Below are 15,654 nucleotides of genomic sequence, written 5' to 3' on the forward strand. Positions count from 1 at the left end.
TCCATCATTCTGAGGAAGGGTGAGGCACCTGCTACAAACTTCATTTATGTTGCATTAATTTTAGCACATTTTACTTAATAATTTAAAACACTTCAGTGATAGCTAATGCTCAGATTCACTGAGTTCTGTCTGCCTGGTGCTGTTTTAAGGGCTTTCCATATAGCGTTCCATCTAACCTTATAGTAATGCCATGAGATAGAGACTGTTTTCATTCTCATCAGGCACCTGAGGACATGGAAACACAGGTAGGTTAAGTAAAGGCACGTAAACTGCATGCATAGGCTGAAGTTCACATGAAAAGGGGCAAATAGCTAGACCATGAGGTGAGAAAACATTTCAGAGCAACACACAGTCCAAATCTCAGTCCATTATCAACATGTTCAAGAAACAGCTTTTGGGATCTGTTAGCACACCTGCCCCTGCCCTGCAGGCACGTGGAGAACCTGGAAAAGCCGCAGGAGTCAGTCCACATTGGACTTTTCCTCCTTAGCCTCTTGGTTTGAGGGCACATATTCCAGGGAAGTGGCTTTTTCCTTCCCTTAGTTCCCTGACCCCAGCCTAATGAAAGCCACACACTTGTGTCCGGGAACAGTACACACAGGCATGCATACGTGTGTGGGCCTGTCCCCTTAAGAAGTTCATAGACTCTGAGAGGGAGGCCTGGTCATGGTGCCAGGGGAGTTAAAGGCCTCCAGGTCAGGAAGTCCTCCTCTGGATGGAGGGCAGTACCCTCTGCTTAAAGCCTCTGCCTGTGGCACTGCCCAAGGACACCAAGTCTGCTCTGCCTGCCGCCTAGCATGTTAACCCAGGATTCCAAGGCTGCTTCCGGAGCCTCGGATCCAGTCACCCCTCTGGGACCTTAAGGGCAGGAATAAAACTGAATAGGCTAGATTTAGGGGAGTTTTCTTAAAATTGGAAAAAAGTACCCAAGCCAGCCTGGAGAGACCTATGATATTTCCCCGAGAAAAGGCTATACTTCCTTTTCCATGGGGTTAACGTCTCATAGTTGAAGTTCAGAATTTGCACGTGTATTTTCCATGAGACGTGGGATTATGCTCTGTAGCTCAAATTTATATACACCTTTCTTTCATAATCTCCTTTGTATCTAAGTACTGTTTGAGATATGAGGTAGGGAGACAATAAGTGATTATACAGGAAAGGAAATGATTATAGCAGAACACTGAATAACAAAGTTAATTTCGTTACCACTTCTTGAAATTCTTCACATGGTGTTCTATGTGCCACACCAAGCTTTCTTAACAATTATGTATGCCCTTGTCTAATATTGCATGAGATCTTGGCATAAAATTGATAACACGACACTAGCTGAAACCACTGAGGGTAAATGAGCAGGAGGAAGTTCGTTTCTGGCATTGGGGAGGAAAGGAAAAACTCCTCAAGGTCCATTTTGACGTCAACTATGAATTCATTGTTCCTTGTGAACTTATGAAGACTTGTATTCAAAATTCCTCCATGTGATTCATTGTATAACTTCTAGTAATGATAAAATAATTTTCTTATTTAGTTTTACAGTAATTTAATAGCAGAGCAAAGTAACATTTCATTTAGTTGTTTCCAGAGCACCACCCTGAAGGAGCAGGAATTGCAGATACTATGTGTCCAAGGACCATGGCCTTAGGGATGTCTTCAACCATCAAAGAGAACAATACAGACTAAGTAAACAAGTTAAAAAATGTCCCAGCAAATAATGAACTTGAGGATGTCTTGTGACAATGAAGGTATACATGAGAACAATAAGTTATTAGTAACTGTTTGAATTGGACCTACTGTGAATGAAATTCACAGAATGTGGCTTTTTTTTTTTTAAAAGGATTATGCTTCGAGATAACTTGCTTTAAAAATTTTTAGAAAATTTAAATGCTTGAAGTATATAATTCTTGTCTTCTACCTAATGCTCAGAGATTACTCAAGGTTAGTGAATATTTGTGAAGTCATCCAAAGAACATGTAACAATTCTTGCAAAATATTAGTTCTTATTAGCTACTGGGAAGAGAAACCAATGTTGGGAAGAAGTAGAAATCTAAAATAATAAAATTACTGATTCTTTGGGCTTGGATAATGATTTCAAATTTCCTTTACATATATTTATCATTCCAAATTGTCCTGTAAAATGTGAGGTCCAGTTCTCTCACTTTGCTTAATTAATTGCAGAATCTCCCTTAACACTGGTTTTTATTCTTCAGTCTGTAAGTGGGCTTGGGGCTGCCGTATCATAAAAATATTCATTACCCTGCTTTTACATTATATCTTCATTATTTCATTTTAGAGTATTAAACTTCATTAAAAAGTAGTTCATAATTGTTGCTTTCCCATTCATCCTCTGTTTGTTCCTGAAACCTTTTTTTTTTTTTTTTTTTAGTGGTATTTTTGTGATGCCTCTGACTCTGTTCTCTCGACAGCCTCCATGAAGCGAACAACCCCTGACGTCTACAGCATCTGACACTGCTGACCTGGCTGATCTCTCTGCACTGTCCTACGTTTCCTACTATTTTAGGTTATATTTTCTTTCCCTCCTTCGAGGGTTCTTCATGCTCTCTCTATTATTCAGTGTAAATATTCCCCAAGGTTCTATTTTCCTTTTTTCTCTTAACAAAGTCTTCTCTAAATTTACTTCCACTTTCTTGGCTTTAAAATATTGCCTCTTGGCCAACGCATGTCCTAGCCCTAATTTCCAATCTTCCTGCTCTACTCCAGTACCCTATTGGTAACTCAATGTCAGTTATTCCCGCTGGGTCTACCCCGGGTATCTCATACTCAGCACTGTATAAAACTGAACTGTATTGTTTCTCTAAATACCTTCTTTTCATCTTCTTTCTTTGATATCTTGGAATTATCTCTGACGATTTCCTCTCCCTTGTCTAACAGTCAGCTCCTGGAACCATCCACCCTCATCCACAAAGTCTATTGAACCTGGCTCCTCCCTGTTCCCGTCACCAGCGCCTTCAGGTTACCAACAAGCTGAACTACTGACAAAGCTTCCTAGGTGTTGTCCTCCCTCCAGTCACCTCCTCCCACATCCAAGCATGCTCCACACCTTATTGCTAGATTAGATCTTCCCAAAGCCAAGTCCAGATCATGGCAACCCCTACTTAATACTGGTCCACAGCTTTGCCCCAGAATGCAAACACCTTATACTTTACCCTAATGCCTCATCTCCAAGGAAATTCTATTCAGCCTTCAAGAGAGCTCAAATGGAACCTTCTCTGTTAACTGGATTATCATGTATTTTATGAATTTTCTAACCTCTATCCAAGATAATGGTGACATGAGGGCATGTAGTTAAGTCTTAAGATTCTTGGTGGCAGGGTGTGTTTGTCTCCACCTCTGTACCCCTGCAAAACTCAGTGTAGTGCCAGACACCTAAGATGCACTCTACACATGCTTGCTAAGAGAATGAATCACAGTGAACTGATGCTCTGGTGCTTCCAGATACACAGGGATACACTTTAACCACCCTGTAGGGCGTCTGGCTGTGAATGTATTTGGTCTTCTCTATGAGACTCTTAAGTCTCCGAGCACAGGGCTTCAGTTTATAGAACGACCTCCTGTGCAATACCTAGGCTTGGTTCTCTACATTGAAAGCATTCAGTAACTTGATGGATGACTAGTCCTGTTTTCTTTTTTGTTCAGAAACAGGAATTCTCTTAGACACAGACTGAGTAACAGGCAGCAAGGTATGGTGGAGATGGAAAGAATGAGGTCCTGTCTTTGGCTCTTCCACTTACTACGCTGAGAACCTTCTGGCATGACACTTGCACTCTTTGGGCCTCAGCTTCCCCATCTGCATGGTAATAGGTTTAGGCCAGGTAAATTTCAATCTCTTTCAGTGCTGATAAAAAAAGTTCTAACTGGTACACATTCCTTAGAGAGAACAAAGGATGTGGAGGCAGAAGAAAAGCAAAAAAGAAAGCAGCACGTGCTTATTCAGCCGATGGGATAATAAGAGGTCTCACTATGGCACCTGGTGTGAAGTGAATGGTGGAAGGATCTGACTTGAAATTTCCTTAAAGCAAGACATTCTTAGAATCTTCGTGCATGCTCTCAATTGATCAAATGATCCATCTCTGAGGGCAGTACATGTGTTTTTTTTTTTTTTTCAAGTCAGAATGTAAGAAGGCCTGACAGATATGGAGGAACACTAATTTTATGTAATTAAATTTGCCACAAGCGGAGGAAGCACATATGAAACTGTCACCAGCAGCTGCAGATAAGAATTAAAGATGTGCTGCAGCAAGATATGAGATGGCAGGATGAAGACTCCAGCCCTGAAAATCAGCAGTCGGCCTTAGCAATCACATGTGGACAATCAGAAGCACATTCATGCAGTTTCTGGGAGACTAATGTGGTGTGATGTAACTCAGAGCAATGGGCTGTGAGATCAGATTTTCAATGGACCTGGGAGGATTTCTGCAGAGGAATGATTACTAGAATCTGGAGGGACCACGAGTCGACAACAGAACTCCAGCATGGCACTTCTGGGAGTCTCTGTGGCTCCAGGAATGAACCTCTCAATAAGAAAAGTTATTCTGAACCTCTCATCAACAAATTATCACTGGCTCCTTCATAATACTTTCCTACATCTACTGACCTCATGCAAAGAAGGGCACTATTACTTATTAGAAAATAAAGAGTGGCTTGCTTTACTATTTATTTGGCAAGCAAATGTCTCTAAAGGGCCATGCAGTTCAGCCCAAATGACCATTAACGACAGGCAATGTTACCCAAATAAATATTAACTGCCCTGTGAGTTTATATTAAAATGAAGGCACACCGTCAGAAGGTCTGAGCATGGAAACTGAACTGCTCTGTTTTCTGAGAACACCATGCTCTTTTTGTGCCTCTGTGGTTTCGCTTCTGTTCCTTCTGCCTGGAAGGCCCTTCCCTCCCTCTTCTACTTTACACACGCCGACTCCTTCCAGGTCCTGGTGCAATGTCACTTGCCCTGTGAAGCCCTTCCCACTGCTTCAGGAGGTTGGGAGCTTTTTGTGCATCATCCAACACTTTCCTACTGCATTTGTACGACTGCTTTACAGGTTTAAAAGTTGGGGAAAGTGTGTGGGAACAGCGTGAGTTCCTAAAATGAAGGGACGATATTTTGTGCGTATTTTTGCCCTGAGTCCTAGCTGAGGACGTGGCACAGAAGCAGGGGTTCAACAGCATTGGGTGCATGACTAAATGAAGGAAGGCACGAATGGCTGAGGTGAAAGTAACTTCCAGAAATTACAGCATCAAGTGGTGATGGAAGAAATCCAGTCAAATTAGCATCATCAAGAGAGGACAATTTTTATAAAAAAAAAAAAAAGAGGGGCAATTTCATAAAAAGAGGTAGATTGTGATATGAAACATGAAGAAATATGATTTTTAAAAAATAAATGTGTCCCCAGATATAGTAAGTAGAAACTCTAAGAAATTAGAGCAAATGAAAAAAAAATGACTGGCCTTCTAATGTGTAAGTGTGGGATTAAGCACTGAAACCTCTAAATAAGAGGGTATCAAAGGTAATGAAAGTAATTCCAAAGAGATTATGTATCAATTAACTCAGAGACAGAGCGGTGACTTTTAAAACGGGAAACACTATCTTTAAAGAAACAAATCCATACTTAATAAGTAAGAGGTTTACTTGGTTAATGAAGTAGCAGGGAAACAGTTTAAACTGTTAGCAACAAAAAGGTAAATATATAAGTCTTTGTAGGAAGTAGAATAAAGAGGAATGCAAGACACTTTGGGGACAATGGGAGCATTTAGTCACACCAAAGATGCTCTATTTACTGTTTAACTGATGTGGACTCTATTAGGAAAGTAACAGCAGGCCGTAGGATAATGACTGTCTGTAGTGGCTGATTTCGTCCCATTTTTGGCGCTATTTCTTCTGCAAATTAGTGTGACCCCAAAATGTTTTCAGGATTGTCCAACTTGTCCTAAATTCCATAAATAAACTCTTTCAGAGGATGCTGTTTTTTGCCATGTCTCTATTACAGTTCTTCACAGATGGACCATTTTTGTCCTTCCAAAGTCTAAGAATAACTCTTTCAGTTATCAAGACATACCAAAATCCAGTTCAGCTGCTCCTGTGGGATTCCAGTTAGTTTAGACACATCTGCTGAGATACATGCATTTGAATCCAAATGAAGCTTTTGTTTGATTATACATTTTGAACATTTATGGAGGTTTTTTGGGGGCCAAAATGTTTTTCATTTTTTGGCACTGCAAACAGAGATCTTCAGTTATAAACACTGCCTTCTGAGCACCTCCAGCAGAAATCCAATCTTTTCATGTGAACAGGTGCCCCAGTAAGTTTTTGGAAGGTTTTACACTGAATCAGCTCTCTGATTGGAAACTTTCTGAACACGCAGTCAAATTTGCCAAAGAGACTTTCAAACTCGCTTGAGCAGTTTTCACTCATACAGACATACATTCACACGTACAGACAGCCTGAGTGAAAGCAAATCAGAGCCCTGTAAAATTGAAGTCTCTTTCTTAAAGGTTAAATACTATACACAGCCAAACTGAACAAGAAGGAGTCTGTGACAGGAGAGATAGTGAAGGAATAGCAAAAACAGAGGTTCAAATTCTCCATAAGTGTGCTCCTCTTAAAGCTTTACCTGAGAGTTTAGGTGACACATCCCTTCGGTAAAAATATTTTATCTCACCCAGTTTCAAACAAACGCTCAAGCATTTGTGTTCTGACACACTGTACCTTAGAGTATTGCTACTAATTCCTTTTACTCACAAATTTCTTCAAATAGTTATTTTGAAACACTTCCTTCTCAAACACAAATAGGTCAACCAGATGCAAATTCAAAGGAACTGAAAACACTACTTTCTAAATCAGGGGTTCGTTGTGTTACCCCAAAAGGTAAAGACCCCAGTTCTTGTCTTACTCAAAAGATACGATTTACAGATGGGAGACGGAAAGCGTTGTGTAGCAAACAGATTTTAAAAGATTTATTTAAAAAAGGAAAAGTACACCTCCAAGAAGAAGAGGCGGGCTGATCCAAGGGAGGAAAAAAATGTGTTTTTTGGTCTCCCCTTTCTCTTACACCCCCATTTAGAGGTGGTCTCTTGACTGATTGACAGCTCTTCTCCCTGGAATGCTTAGTCATGTTTGGCCCCTTTTGCACATGTCCTTACCCACGGTGTATTCAGGAAAACCTGGGGAGGGGGGTTGGTGGCTAAATCAAAATGTTAATTACAATACAACAAGCACTGGGTCGTGTCCGGTTAAGTCTACCGCGTAGTCGTGGCTGTCGGGTTCTAACCTGTTTCTTGCTGGCTTTAATTTAGAAGTGAAGTCCCTTTATGCTGGAAGCAGGCATAACACCATCTTCCAGACCATCCCCCCCTCTCCTTCACCTGTCTGCCCAGTGCCCCCACTTATCTAACTACCTAACAGTTGGGAAAACCTCTGTTTTACCTGATTCCCCATAACTTTTCTTTTCCGGTTTGAATCTAAACTGAAAAGCTGTTACAGCGTAAAATAACTTTGTAAGCCTTAACCCTGAAAAGTTATTACAGAGTGGAAACACTCCCACATTGGACATGCCGGGGATTCAGGGGGAAATCTGCTTTCAAGTTGTTCTGATGGCCCTGGACCAGACGCTCTAAGGTAGGCCAGAAACCTTGGTCTACACCCACTTAGCAGATTTCTGGCTCCTGATCAGGGACTGAGAGGTTTATTTGTAGAAATGAATCATTTCCTTCAAAATATCCTTTACCCTATTTACATGCTTGCATATTCCTTCCATTTTGTTTTCCCCCTACAGCTTCACTAAGGGAATTAATTATCTAGAAGAACAGGAACATACAGTAAGTACATCTGAGATACAGGATGAGACACAGTATGTCATCTATTAGGCCTGGCTAAGACCAGCAGCTGATGCTAAATGGGAAGGAACATGCACCAAATGTTTTTTAATCACAAAGTTAGTAATTAATTGCTCTTTAAAATACATCTTATGCTTCTTTCTGTCTGTGTACATGAAATGCACATTTATTACATGCCAAAAATTACAACATTATGGTTTAAATGTGACTGGCACGGAAGTCCGGAAATCAGAGTTAATGTTCCCACAGCAACTTTAATTCTGTCCGTGTGCACATGTAGAGCTGTAACAGTCTTCCGTTCCAGGGTAATACACAGAGATGGCTTGGGGAGGGCCACTAAAGACCCATATCCTCAACTGTAGTTACAGGAAAAAAACAATGGATAAAAGCCGTGCTCCTTTCCACCTACGTGGATGAAAAACAATGTCCCCGCGCCCGGTGTTGTGTAATCAGCAATGGAAGAATCTGCTGTGATGCCGGCACTCAAGGGGACAGTTTCTGTTGCTGTGGGAACCTGAACTTTGCATTTCCTGACTTTGGGGTAATTAAAATGTCAGCCTTAATGTGGCATTAATGGAGTTTGCTATAAAAAAAAAATCCTCTTTGTTTTGTTCTCAAAAAAAAAAAAAAAAAAAAGCCTCAAAGTTCACACTGAACCAAGTGTACTAAAATCTTTCATCTCGGGGACCAAGCAAAGGGTTGGGAGACGGCAGGCCAGCGAGGAGGGAGCACAGCAAGAGCCCACCAGTCTCCTCGATGGCGTTCAGCCCCGGCAGATTCATGCCACCTCCAGCGCTAAAGTTAAACCCACCCACACAACAGTTTGGTAATGTGTAAAGGTTAAATTAAAAATAAATAAAAACTGTTAACGCGGAAGTGCATCTTGGCAAGGACACAGAAAATCAGAGGATTTGATGAGGCCAGGGCAAAACACGCGAAGGTACGCAACCACAGATGTCAGCTTCCAACAAAATGAAGACCTCAGAATAGGCGGTTCCACAGCCAAGAGTAGGGAGGACTGGCCAAAGGGGGAGAATCGCGTCTCCCTTCAATGGGAGCCCGATCCAGGGAAAAACAAAGTGGGTGCGTGCATCACACGTACATGGCTGTGATGTGCTACAGCTGCACGGTCATCGAAAAATGCTTCTCCCGTGGGGAGCTTCATCTGCCCCCTAACTTGGTTTAGCCCTGTGTTAGCATTTAAAGGGAGAGCCTGGCTCAGCTCTTCCTCAGCCTGTGCCGTGGACTTGTTCTGTCAAACGCTGGGGGTTTGGTACCCTTTGAGACTGAAACTCATCTCAATGCCGTCGTCTGCATTTGTCTAGGTTTTTAGAAACAGTGAAGAGGTGACAAACCAGGAGGTGACAGGGGAATATGGCTAAAAGGTTGTAGAGGGTGCACTGCGAAGCAGCACAGGTTTCAGTAGCGGTATCAACGTTGTCATTTCACGGAGGAAAGCACTTCTCAGCGATGTCCCTGCTTGGTTTGAACAGTACTGGGATCTTTTGCCAGTTTTGAAAAGGCTCAGCAGGTTAAATAGCCAACTGAGAACTTAAGGGGTCAGATGTCCTCTTTGCTTCAAAACGTGCCCTTCAGATGCAGCAACGCCATGGCTTGCCCTCCCTGACCAGTGTGCATGCGGAGCTGACTTTTCTTTTGTGGGGATGCTTACACATCGTGTTTTATAACCCCGTCGCCAATATGAGTAGTTGCATGTTGTCAAGATGCCTGTTTCGAGCCAGGAATGCCATTTCTGGGCTCGGAACAGAGAATTCAGGCAGCTCACAGTGAGCGCAAATCCACAGACATCCCTCAGTATCTGAACAAGTTAACTACCTAGCACAGCATTCATCTATCTGGGCGTCAATTTTCTCAGTTTTCTTATCTGTAAATTGGGAAGAATTATAATGACTGACGGAAAATGGCCATTAAGGCATGACTAAAAATAATTTTGCCAAACACATGACAAATAAAAAGGTGCTATAAAAATTCAGGCACTTGTGAAAGCTTGGAACACCACACACGGGTGGAATGTTTCTGAAGTTAAAGATACTAAACAAGTCAAGGGCACTATTTTTAAATGCCCCAAATCTGTTAGTTCTAAATAGAAACTGAATATTTTACCTTAAAGAAATTAGGGTTTTAAATTAATCTATGGTAAGAATGACATTTGAAAGTAGAAAAAAAAAAATCCTCTTGAATGCAAGAAGAGCATCCAAAAATTTTAACAGCTTAAAATAAACCTCTTTCCTGTCTTCTCTCAAGCAATCTCCAAATGGACAGATTTCTGTGAATCTTTCCTCAAAACAATTTTCTTCTAAGTGTAGGCTCAAATCAGGACAAACTACAAGCCAAACATATTTGGAGAAAAGTATAATCAATTTAAACAACAGGTTGGAGCAGAGAAGGCTTACACATCTTAATGGCAAAATCAGATTGACTTTCTGAACAGCTGGAGATTACGTTTCTCCTCCCTTTTTGTTCTCCTTCCAACTGCATTCGTACTTTACTGAGCTCAGATCCACCAGCCTCCTAGGGGTCACCAAGGGGCTGTGGCTCGTGCACGTTCCACGCTCATGCCAAGGCCTGGCCAGAGGATGCTTATGGTAAAGTGTAATCAGCAAAGCCCAGTGCCTTTTTTTCTGTTAAGCAAAACATTCATTTTGCTGTAACGGGATTTCTGGGCTAAGGCCATTCTATGTAATCTGCCCCATAAGCTGTGGCAGAAAGCCAGGCGTCGGAGGTCTGCACGCAGGAGCTCCAGGCCCTTCTCTGCAGGAACAGGCTACCTTCCTGGTAGGTAGGGACAGTGCGCACATGTCTACGGGCACCGTGCCACGCTATTTTCCAATTCTTCCTGTAATTACTATTAGGCTGGAGACTGCTAGGCAAGAAGGCCAAGGATGTTACTATTTTGACGGGCCACAGAACACAGTCCCTGCCTCTGACCCCCAAGTTTCTCTATAGAAGCAGCAGCTTTGTACAAATTGCACGAGCGGCAGAGATTTGGATCTTGTTAATTTCTCGTTTGTTCTCTAGTGACAGCCAGAGTGTGGTCTCAGCTCAGCCCCTGAACAGCACCAGCCTCCTTCACCCCAACCCCAACCCCAAGGTCATGTCCCCTTATCTAGAGACTATTACAATGAAGAGAGTAGGGAATGGAATGTCCCAGCCTCATTCACCTCTCGCCCTTTTTGCAGAGTTTAACGTTTGCTTCATCAGAAAAACCACAATAGGAGATTTAGAATCTCATTTCCTAATTAATAATTTTTGCTTTGAGGACAGGGCAAATGGAGTACCTTTTTGAAAATAAAACTTGTTTGGTCTTATCTTTCTCAGTCTAAAGAAGAATACAGCAGCTCTTTGCCTGACATCCGTTATGGAGACCAGTTCAGAGTGGCTGTCGGGTATCTCAAGACTAAAAGGAATATTCCTTTGGATTGGACTCCAAAGTTACTCCATTCCTTTCCATTGTCAACACGTGTGTTTCTTTCTCTCTGAAGTACTGAGTTATGTTTCGGAAAGAGAAAATACCTCCTAAACGTGATTTATCAACCCTCTTAAAATAGAATTTGAAGAAGTGACTCTCAGATTAGTGGGAAGACAGTAAAAATAAACAGCGATGGAGGGATTTCAATAGCGACAATCTCATTAAGCTGCCCATTTCCAAATTTAGCCTGTAGGCAGTTTTTTTAATTAAAAAATATTTTTAACCTGAGTTCGTACTGGCTACGTGAAGTCTGGGTGGCTTCTGAATTCTTGGAAGCCATTCTCTTTTCTTCTGTAAATTTTGCTATCCTTTAACCACTTCAAAATAAATTAAAAACTGGGAAGACAGAAATTCAGCCAAGCTACAATAACTAAGGCAAAGCTGACTGGGGTTATGTAATCTCAAAAATGGACATTTCCTTGGGTCTAACTGGCCTTTTGAGGTCCGTATTTGGTTGTTCAATTTCGTCATGGTGGAAGTGCCATTATTCAGATTGTGGGGACAAAAGAATAATTAGAAAGCAGCAAATGGACTCGTGTTGTTGAGTTAATGTTATGAAAGAGAAAGTGGTTCATGTAGTTTATCAGCCTTTTGAGGCCACAGGGCTGGTTACCTGGTTTTAAAACACACCCGAGCTTTGAAAATATAGATGTTGGCTGACTCAAAATGGTGGCAAGTTACTTTTGGCTACTTTAGAAGACCAAATGGAAACAGCTTGCTCTGAATGCAAAAAAGCCCGAACCCAGCGGAGAAGCCAGCTCCAAGCCCCGCAAAGACACCATCACCTTAGTGGTGTACTCACAATCAGATGACCCGGTGTGAGCGTGAGAGTTTGTCAGTGAATGTGTTGAGTGGATGAGGGCTGGGTCGGGAGACAGAACAGCTTCAAAGTTCAGGCAGGGAAGGCCCGGCTTGGCGCTGGATCCACCCGGCTGAGTAATCTCATTCTCCTCAGATGCCTTCTGGTTTTCAGCTGTCTTGGGTTTCTTCCTGAAAATAAACAAAGGGCCCTTTGAAGGAACTGACTGCATATTTGGGAAAAGGCATTTTTAGAATCTGTTAAAGATAACTTGATTTTTTTTTCTGGGGGGGATGGGAGAGAGTCCAGTATGTCCCTTGTTTTAAAACAAGCTGATTCTTGTTTTTTTCCCTCCAGTAATGGCCTAACTGGGAACACATGAAAGCATATGGGCCGAGCAAACAGCACCACATTTGGACTCTGTTGGCTGCATAAAAAGACCCTGTCCCAGAACTTTAGACAGCTTGAGCTACGTATGGTTGACATTATCCAAGAAAGCATCCTTTTTCTCCCCCCTTAAGAGTTTTAACATGGTCTGGAAAAATACTAGTGGAGGTTTTACCGTTCTAGCATTTGTCAGGACGCTTAGAGACAGGACCCGTGGAGTAATGGGAGGAGCACTGGACTGGGAGTCACGAGACTTGAGCTATGGTACTAGCTGTGCCTCTAACTTGCTGTGTGGCCTTGGGCACCTCACTTCACCTCTCTGGGCTTCAGCTTCCTCATCTGTAAAATAAAGGGCTTGGATTAGAAGGCCTTAACGGTTCCTTCCACTTTAAAGTTTCTATTCAGTGGAACACATTATGGAACAGTCAACTTTCTTGCTTGCTGTTATTAGATTTTCTTTTAGATCAACACAATTTGAAATCACAATCTAAACTTGCAAGCTATGCAGATGAGAGGGATGGTGATGAAAGGATTTTGTAAAGCAGCAAATGAAAAGTGAAAAGAAGAGCTTAGATTCCAGTAGGTAAAGAAGGAAGGTATCACAGGCAGATCCTCTAGGCCAACTCTTTGCTCATCCAAAGTCTAAGACTCCCTTTGGTTTTTGCTTTAGTGTACGATCCTAGAGTAAGGACTGAGATTGTATGTTTGGGATTGTGTGTTTGGGAAGAGATAGGTGAAGGGAATTAGAAAGTAATTGTTGCTAATTGTTATTTGGGACCAAGAATAGGAAGTGGAAGAGCTCAGCCATCAGTCAGCTCCTCTCCTTAGGACCATGCAACTGATACAGGCAAATAGATACTCTGCTTATGCTGCATGCACCCTAGGTCCTAGTCAAACTGGATTATTTATCATCCCCTGAACATCCCCCCAGTTTCCTTGACTCTGTGCCTTTTCTATCATCCTGTGTATGGTAAGCAGAGGAAGTATTTTCTGTTTTGGTAAAAGATTACGTGTGGTACAGAATGTGTTGTAAGTAGGTCTGTTTCCATGTTTCCCTTGCTTCTCTAAGCATGGCAATGGACTTGTTATACAGAATATTTTGTATTGAAATTTGTTGCACTGGGTAGTTAAATCTGCCCTCGCAGAATATGGTGTTATGATTAGCATGCTGTGTTTCTGGTCCAACAGGTTGTGAAATCAAATCTGCTTTTCCAGAGGGCAGGAGGCAGAGATGGCATGGGAAAGATGAAAATAGAGGGAGAGCTTTCAGACGTATTTTTCAGGATGGAGGAAGCCAATATAAAAGCAACAATACAAAAGCAACAAAATGCAGTCTTTTACTCTTTGTTGAATGGGTGACTATGGAATTAACCCCCAATTCTTGAGCATCTACATGGACCTCCAAGGAGCTCGTTTCTGGTGTTCAGTGTAAGGAAGTATCCAAGATCAAAGCTTCCAGAGCCCAACTCCTTTTTTTCCATGAAAACCAATGCCTCCTCTATGGTTCCTATTTCTATCACTGCTGTCTGTCACCAGCTTGCAAACCTCAGGGTCATACACTTTCCTCTGCCTTCAAGCCAGTTTGTCAAGTCGTGACAAATGTGCTTCCTTCATGTTTTGCACATCTCTCTTTCCTTTCCGTTCCACTGCTATCACCTTAACACTTTTTATTTAGGCTGTTGTTTACTTTCTGACTCTCCATCCTCCTTGACTTCTCTAGTCCCACAGCTTTGCATTCACTAAATCTGAGAGGACCATGTTAGAATTCCATATCTGCTCTGCTTAGCTCACATGCCCTGCATATTGGCCACACTGGACTCTCAAATATCTCAAATATTCTCGGAACATGCTGGAGAATCTACATCCTTGGCTCTACATCTTCGCTCAAGTTATTTTCCTTTCTTTGAATGACTTTTCAAAAACCTCTAACAGTTGAAATCATACTTATCCTTTATACTTACTAAATGTTGCCCCATCTTAAATAACTGTCTTGATTCCTCCGACCAGATAGGACTTCTCCTGTTCTCTCTCCCTCTAACCTTTCTCCTCCCTCTAACCTTTCCTTGAAATCTCCAAACACGTTTCACTTCTCTTATTTTACTCATTAAATTTTGTTTCAATAATGGTTATGTCCCTCATCCATCCTATGAGACTGTAAACTCTCTGAGGGTAAGAAAACGTCATAGTTATTTTCGAATTCCCTGTGTTCATCCATTCATTACCTCTTCCTTCTCTCCCACTATTCACTTATTCATGTATTAATTTCACAAATACGTATCTTGCCTCTGATGTGCCGGCGTGGGCTAGGAGGTAAAACAAGCCTGGTTTCTGCCCTCCCAGATTTGCTGTCTAGCGTATACTGTTAAGCAGAGTAGCTTAGACACAGCTGTCATTCAATATAGATTTGTTGATAGAATGAAATTGAGTTGAAATTAAAGTATATTTTGAGAATAGTTATAGTCTGAATCCCAATTAAGTTTCCTCCTCTTTATGCAGCAGTGAAATCTGCCTTGACTGCCTGCTTTTCCTTTGAATCTATGAAGGGCATCTGATGAGAATAGGACCATTTTGCTCATTAAAGTGAGGCTGGTCCTCATGAGTCATTTAAATATCGAGATGAAACACTAATAGCAGATATCATTTGACAGAAAAAAAGTATTTCTGATGCTCATAGACAAGGCCTAGGCTACTTTCAGATGTGTGCTTCGGGAAATTAAAGAAGCCCTCTTTCAAACACGAGTACCTGGCCAACCAACCAACACTGCTCTTTTGTTTTTAACTTTGCAAAAGTTGGATTGCTCTTTATATCAATGGCTTTACTTCCTTCCCTAGATCTGCCCTGCTTCCTACCTGACATTGCGCACCGTACCCTCTTGTTTGTTGTCTCGAGGATCACCTCTGGAGAACATTCATAGCCCAGAGCCACTGAAACCACCTCTACAAGTAGAAAATGTTGAAAACTCAACCTTTTGGCTCACCCCTTCATTTTCCTAATACCACTTCACTTGTCCTTTTACCCCTGGGCTGTTTCCCAACTGCACAGATAACAGAGAGGCACTCGTTGCCTTAGAAACAATTCATTTTCCATCTCACTCTCTCTGATAGTTCTTCTGGACTCCTTTTTCCAGAGCTG

The 15,654-nt window shown here is 41.8% G+C and overlaps 1 protein-coding gene across 32 annotated transcripts in view; it reads right to left on the reverse strand.

Moving 5' to 3' along the window:
• Positions 1-15,654, reverse strand: part of ZBTB20 (zinc finger and BTB domain containing 20) — a 758,837-nt gene that overhangs the window by 48,977 nt on the left and 694,206 nt on the right. For 27 of the 32 annotated variants that reach the window (XM_032479554.1, XM_032479568.1, XM_032479551.1 and 24 more), the window contains 2 exons: positions 12,697-12,860; positions 12,138-12,325 (listed from right to left, as the gene is read on the reverse strand). In XM_032479554.1, coding sequence (XP_032335445.1) covers positions 12,138-12,325; positions 12,697-12,707 — 199 coding nt within the window. In that variant the 5' untranslated portion in view covers positions 12,708-12,860. Of the gene's footprint in view, positions 1-12,137; positions 12,326-12,695; positions 12,861-15,654 lie in introns of those variants that run through there. The other 5 variants (XM_032479627.1, XM_032479638.1, XM_006189979.3 and 2 more) reach the window with 2 other exon arrangements.

Source organism: Camelus ferus, chromosome 1 (assembly GCF_009834535.1).
Source record: "Camelus ferus isolate YT-003-E chromosome 1, BCGSAC_Cfer_1.0, whole genome shotgun sequence".
Classification (NCBI taxonomy): Eukaryota; Metazoa; Chordata; class Mammalia; order Artiodactyla; family Camelidae; genus Camelus; species Camelus ferus.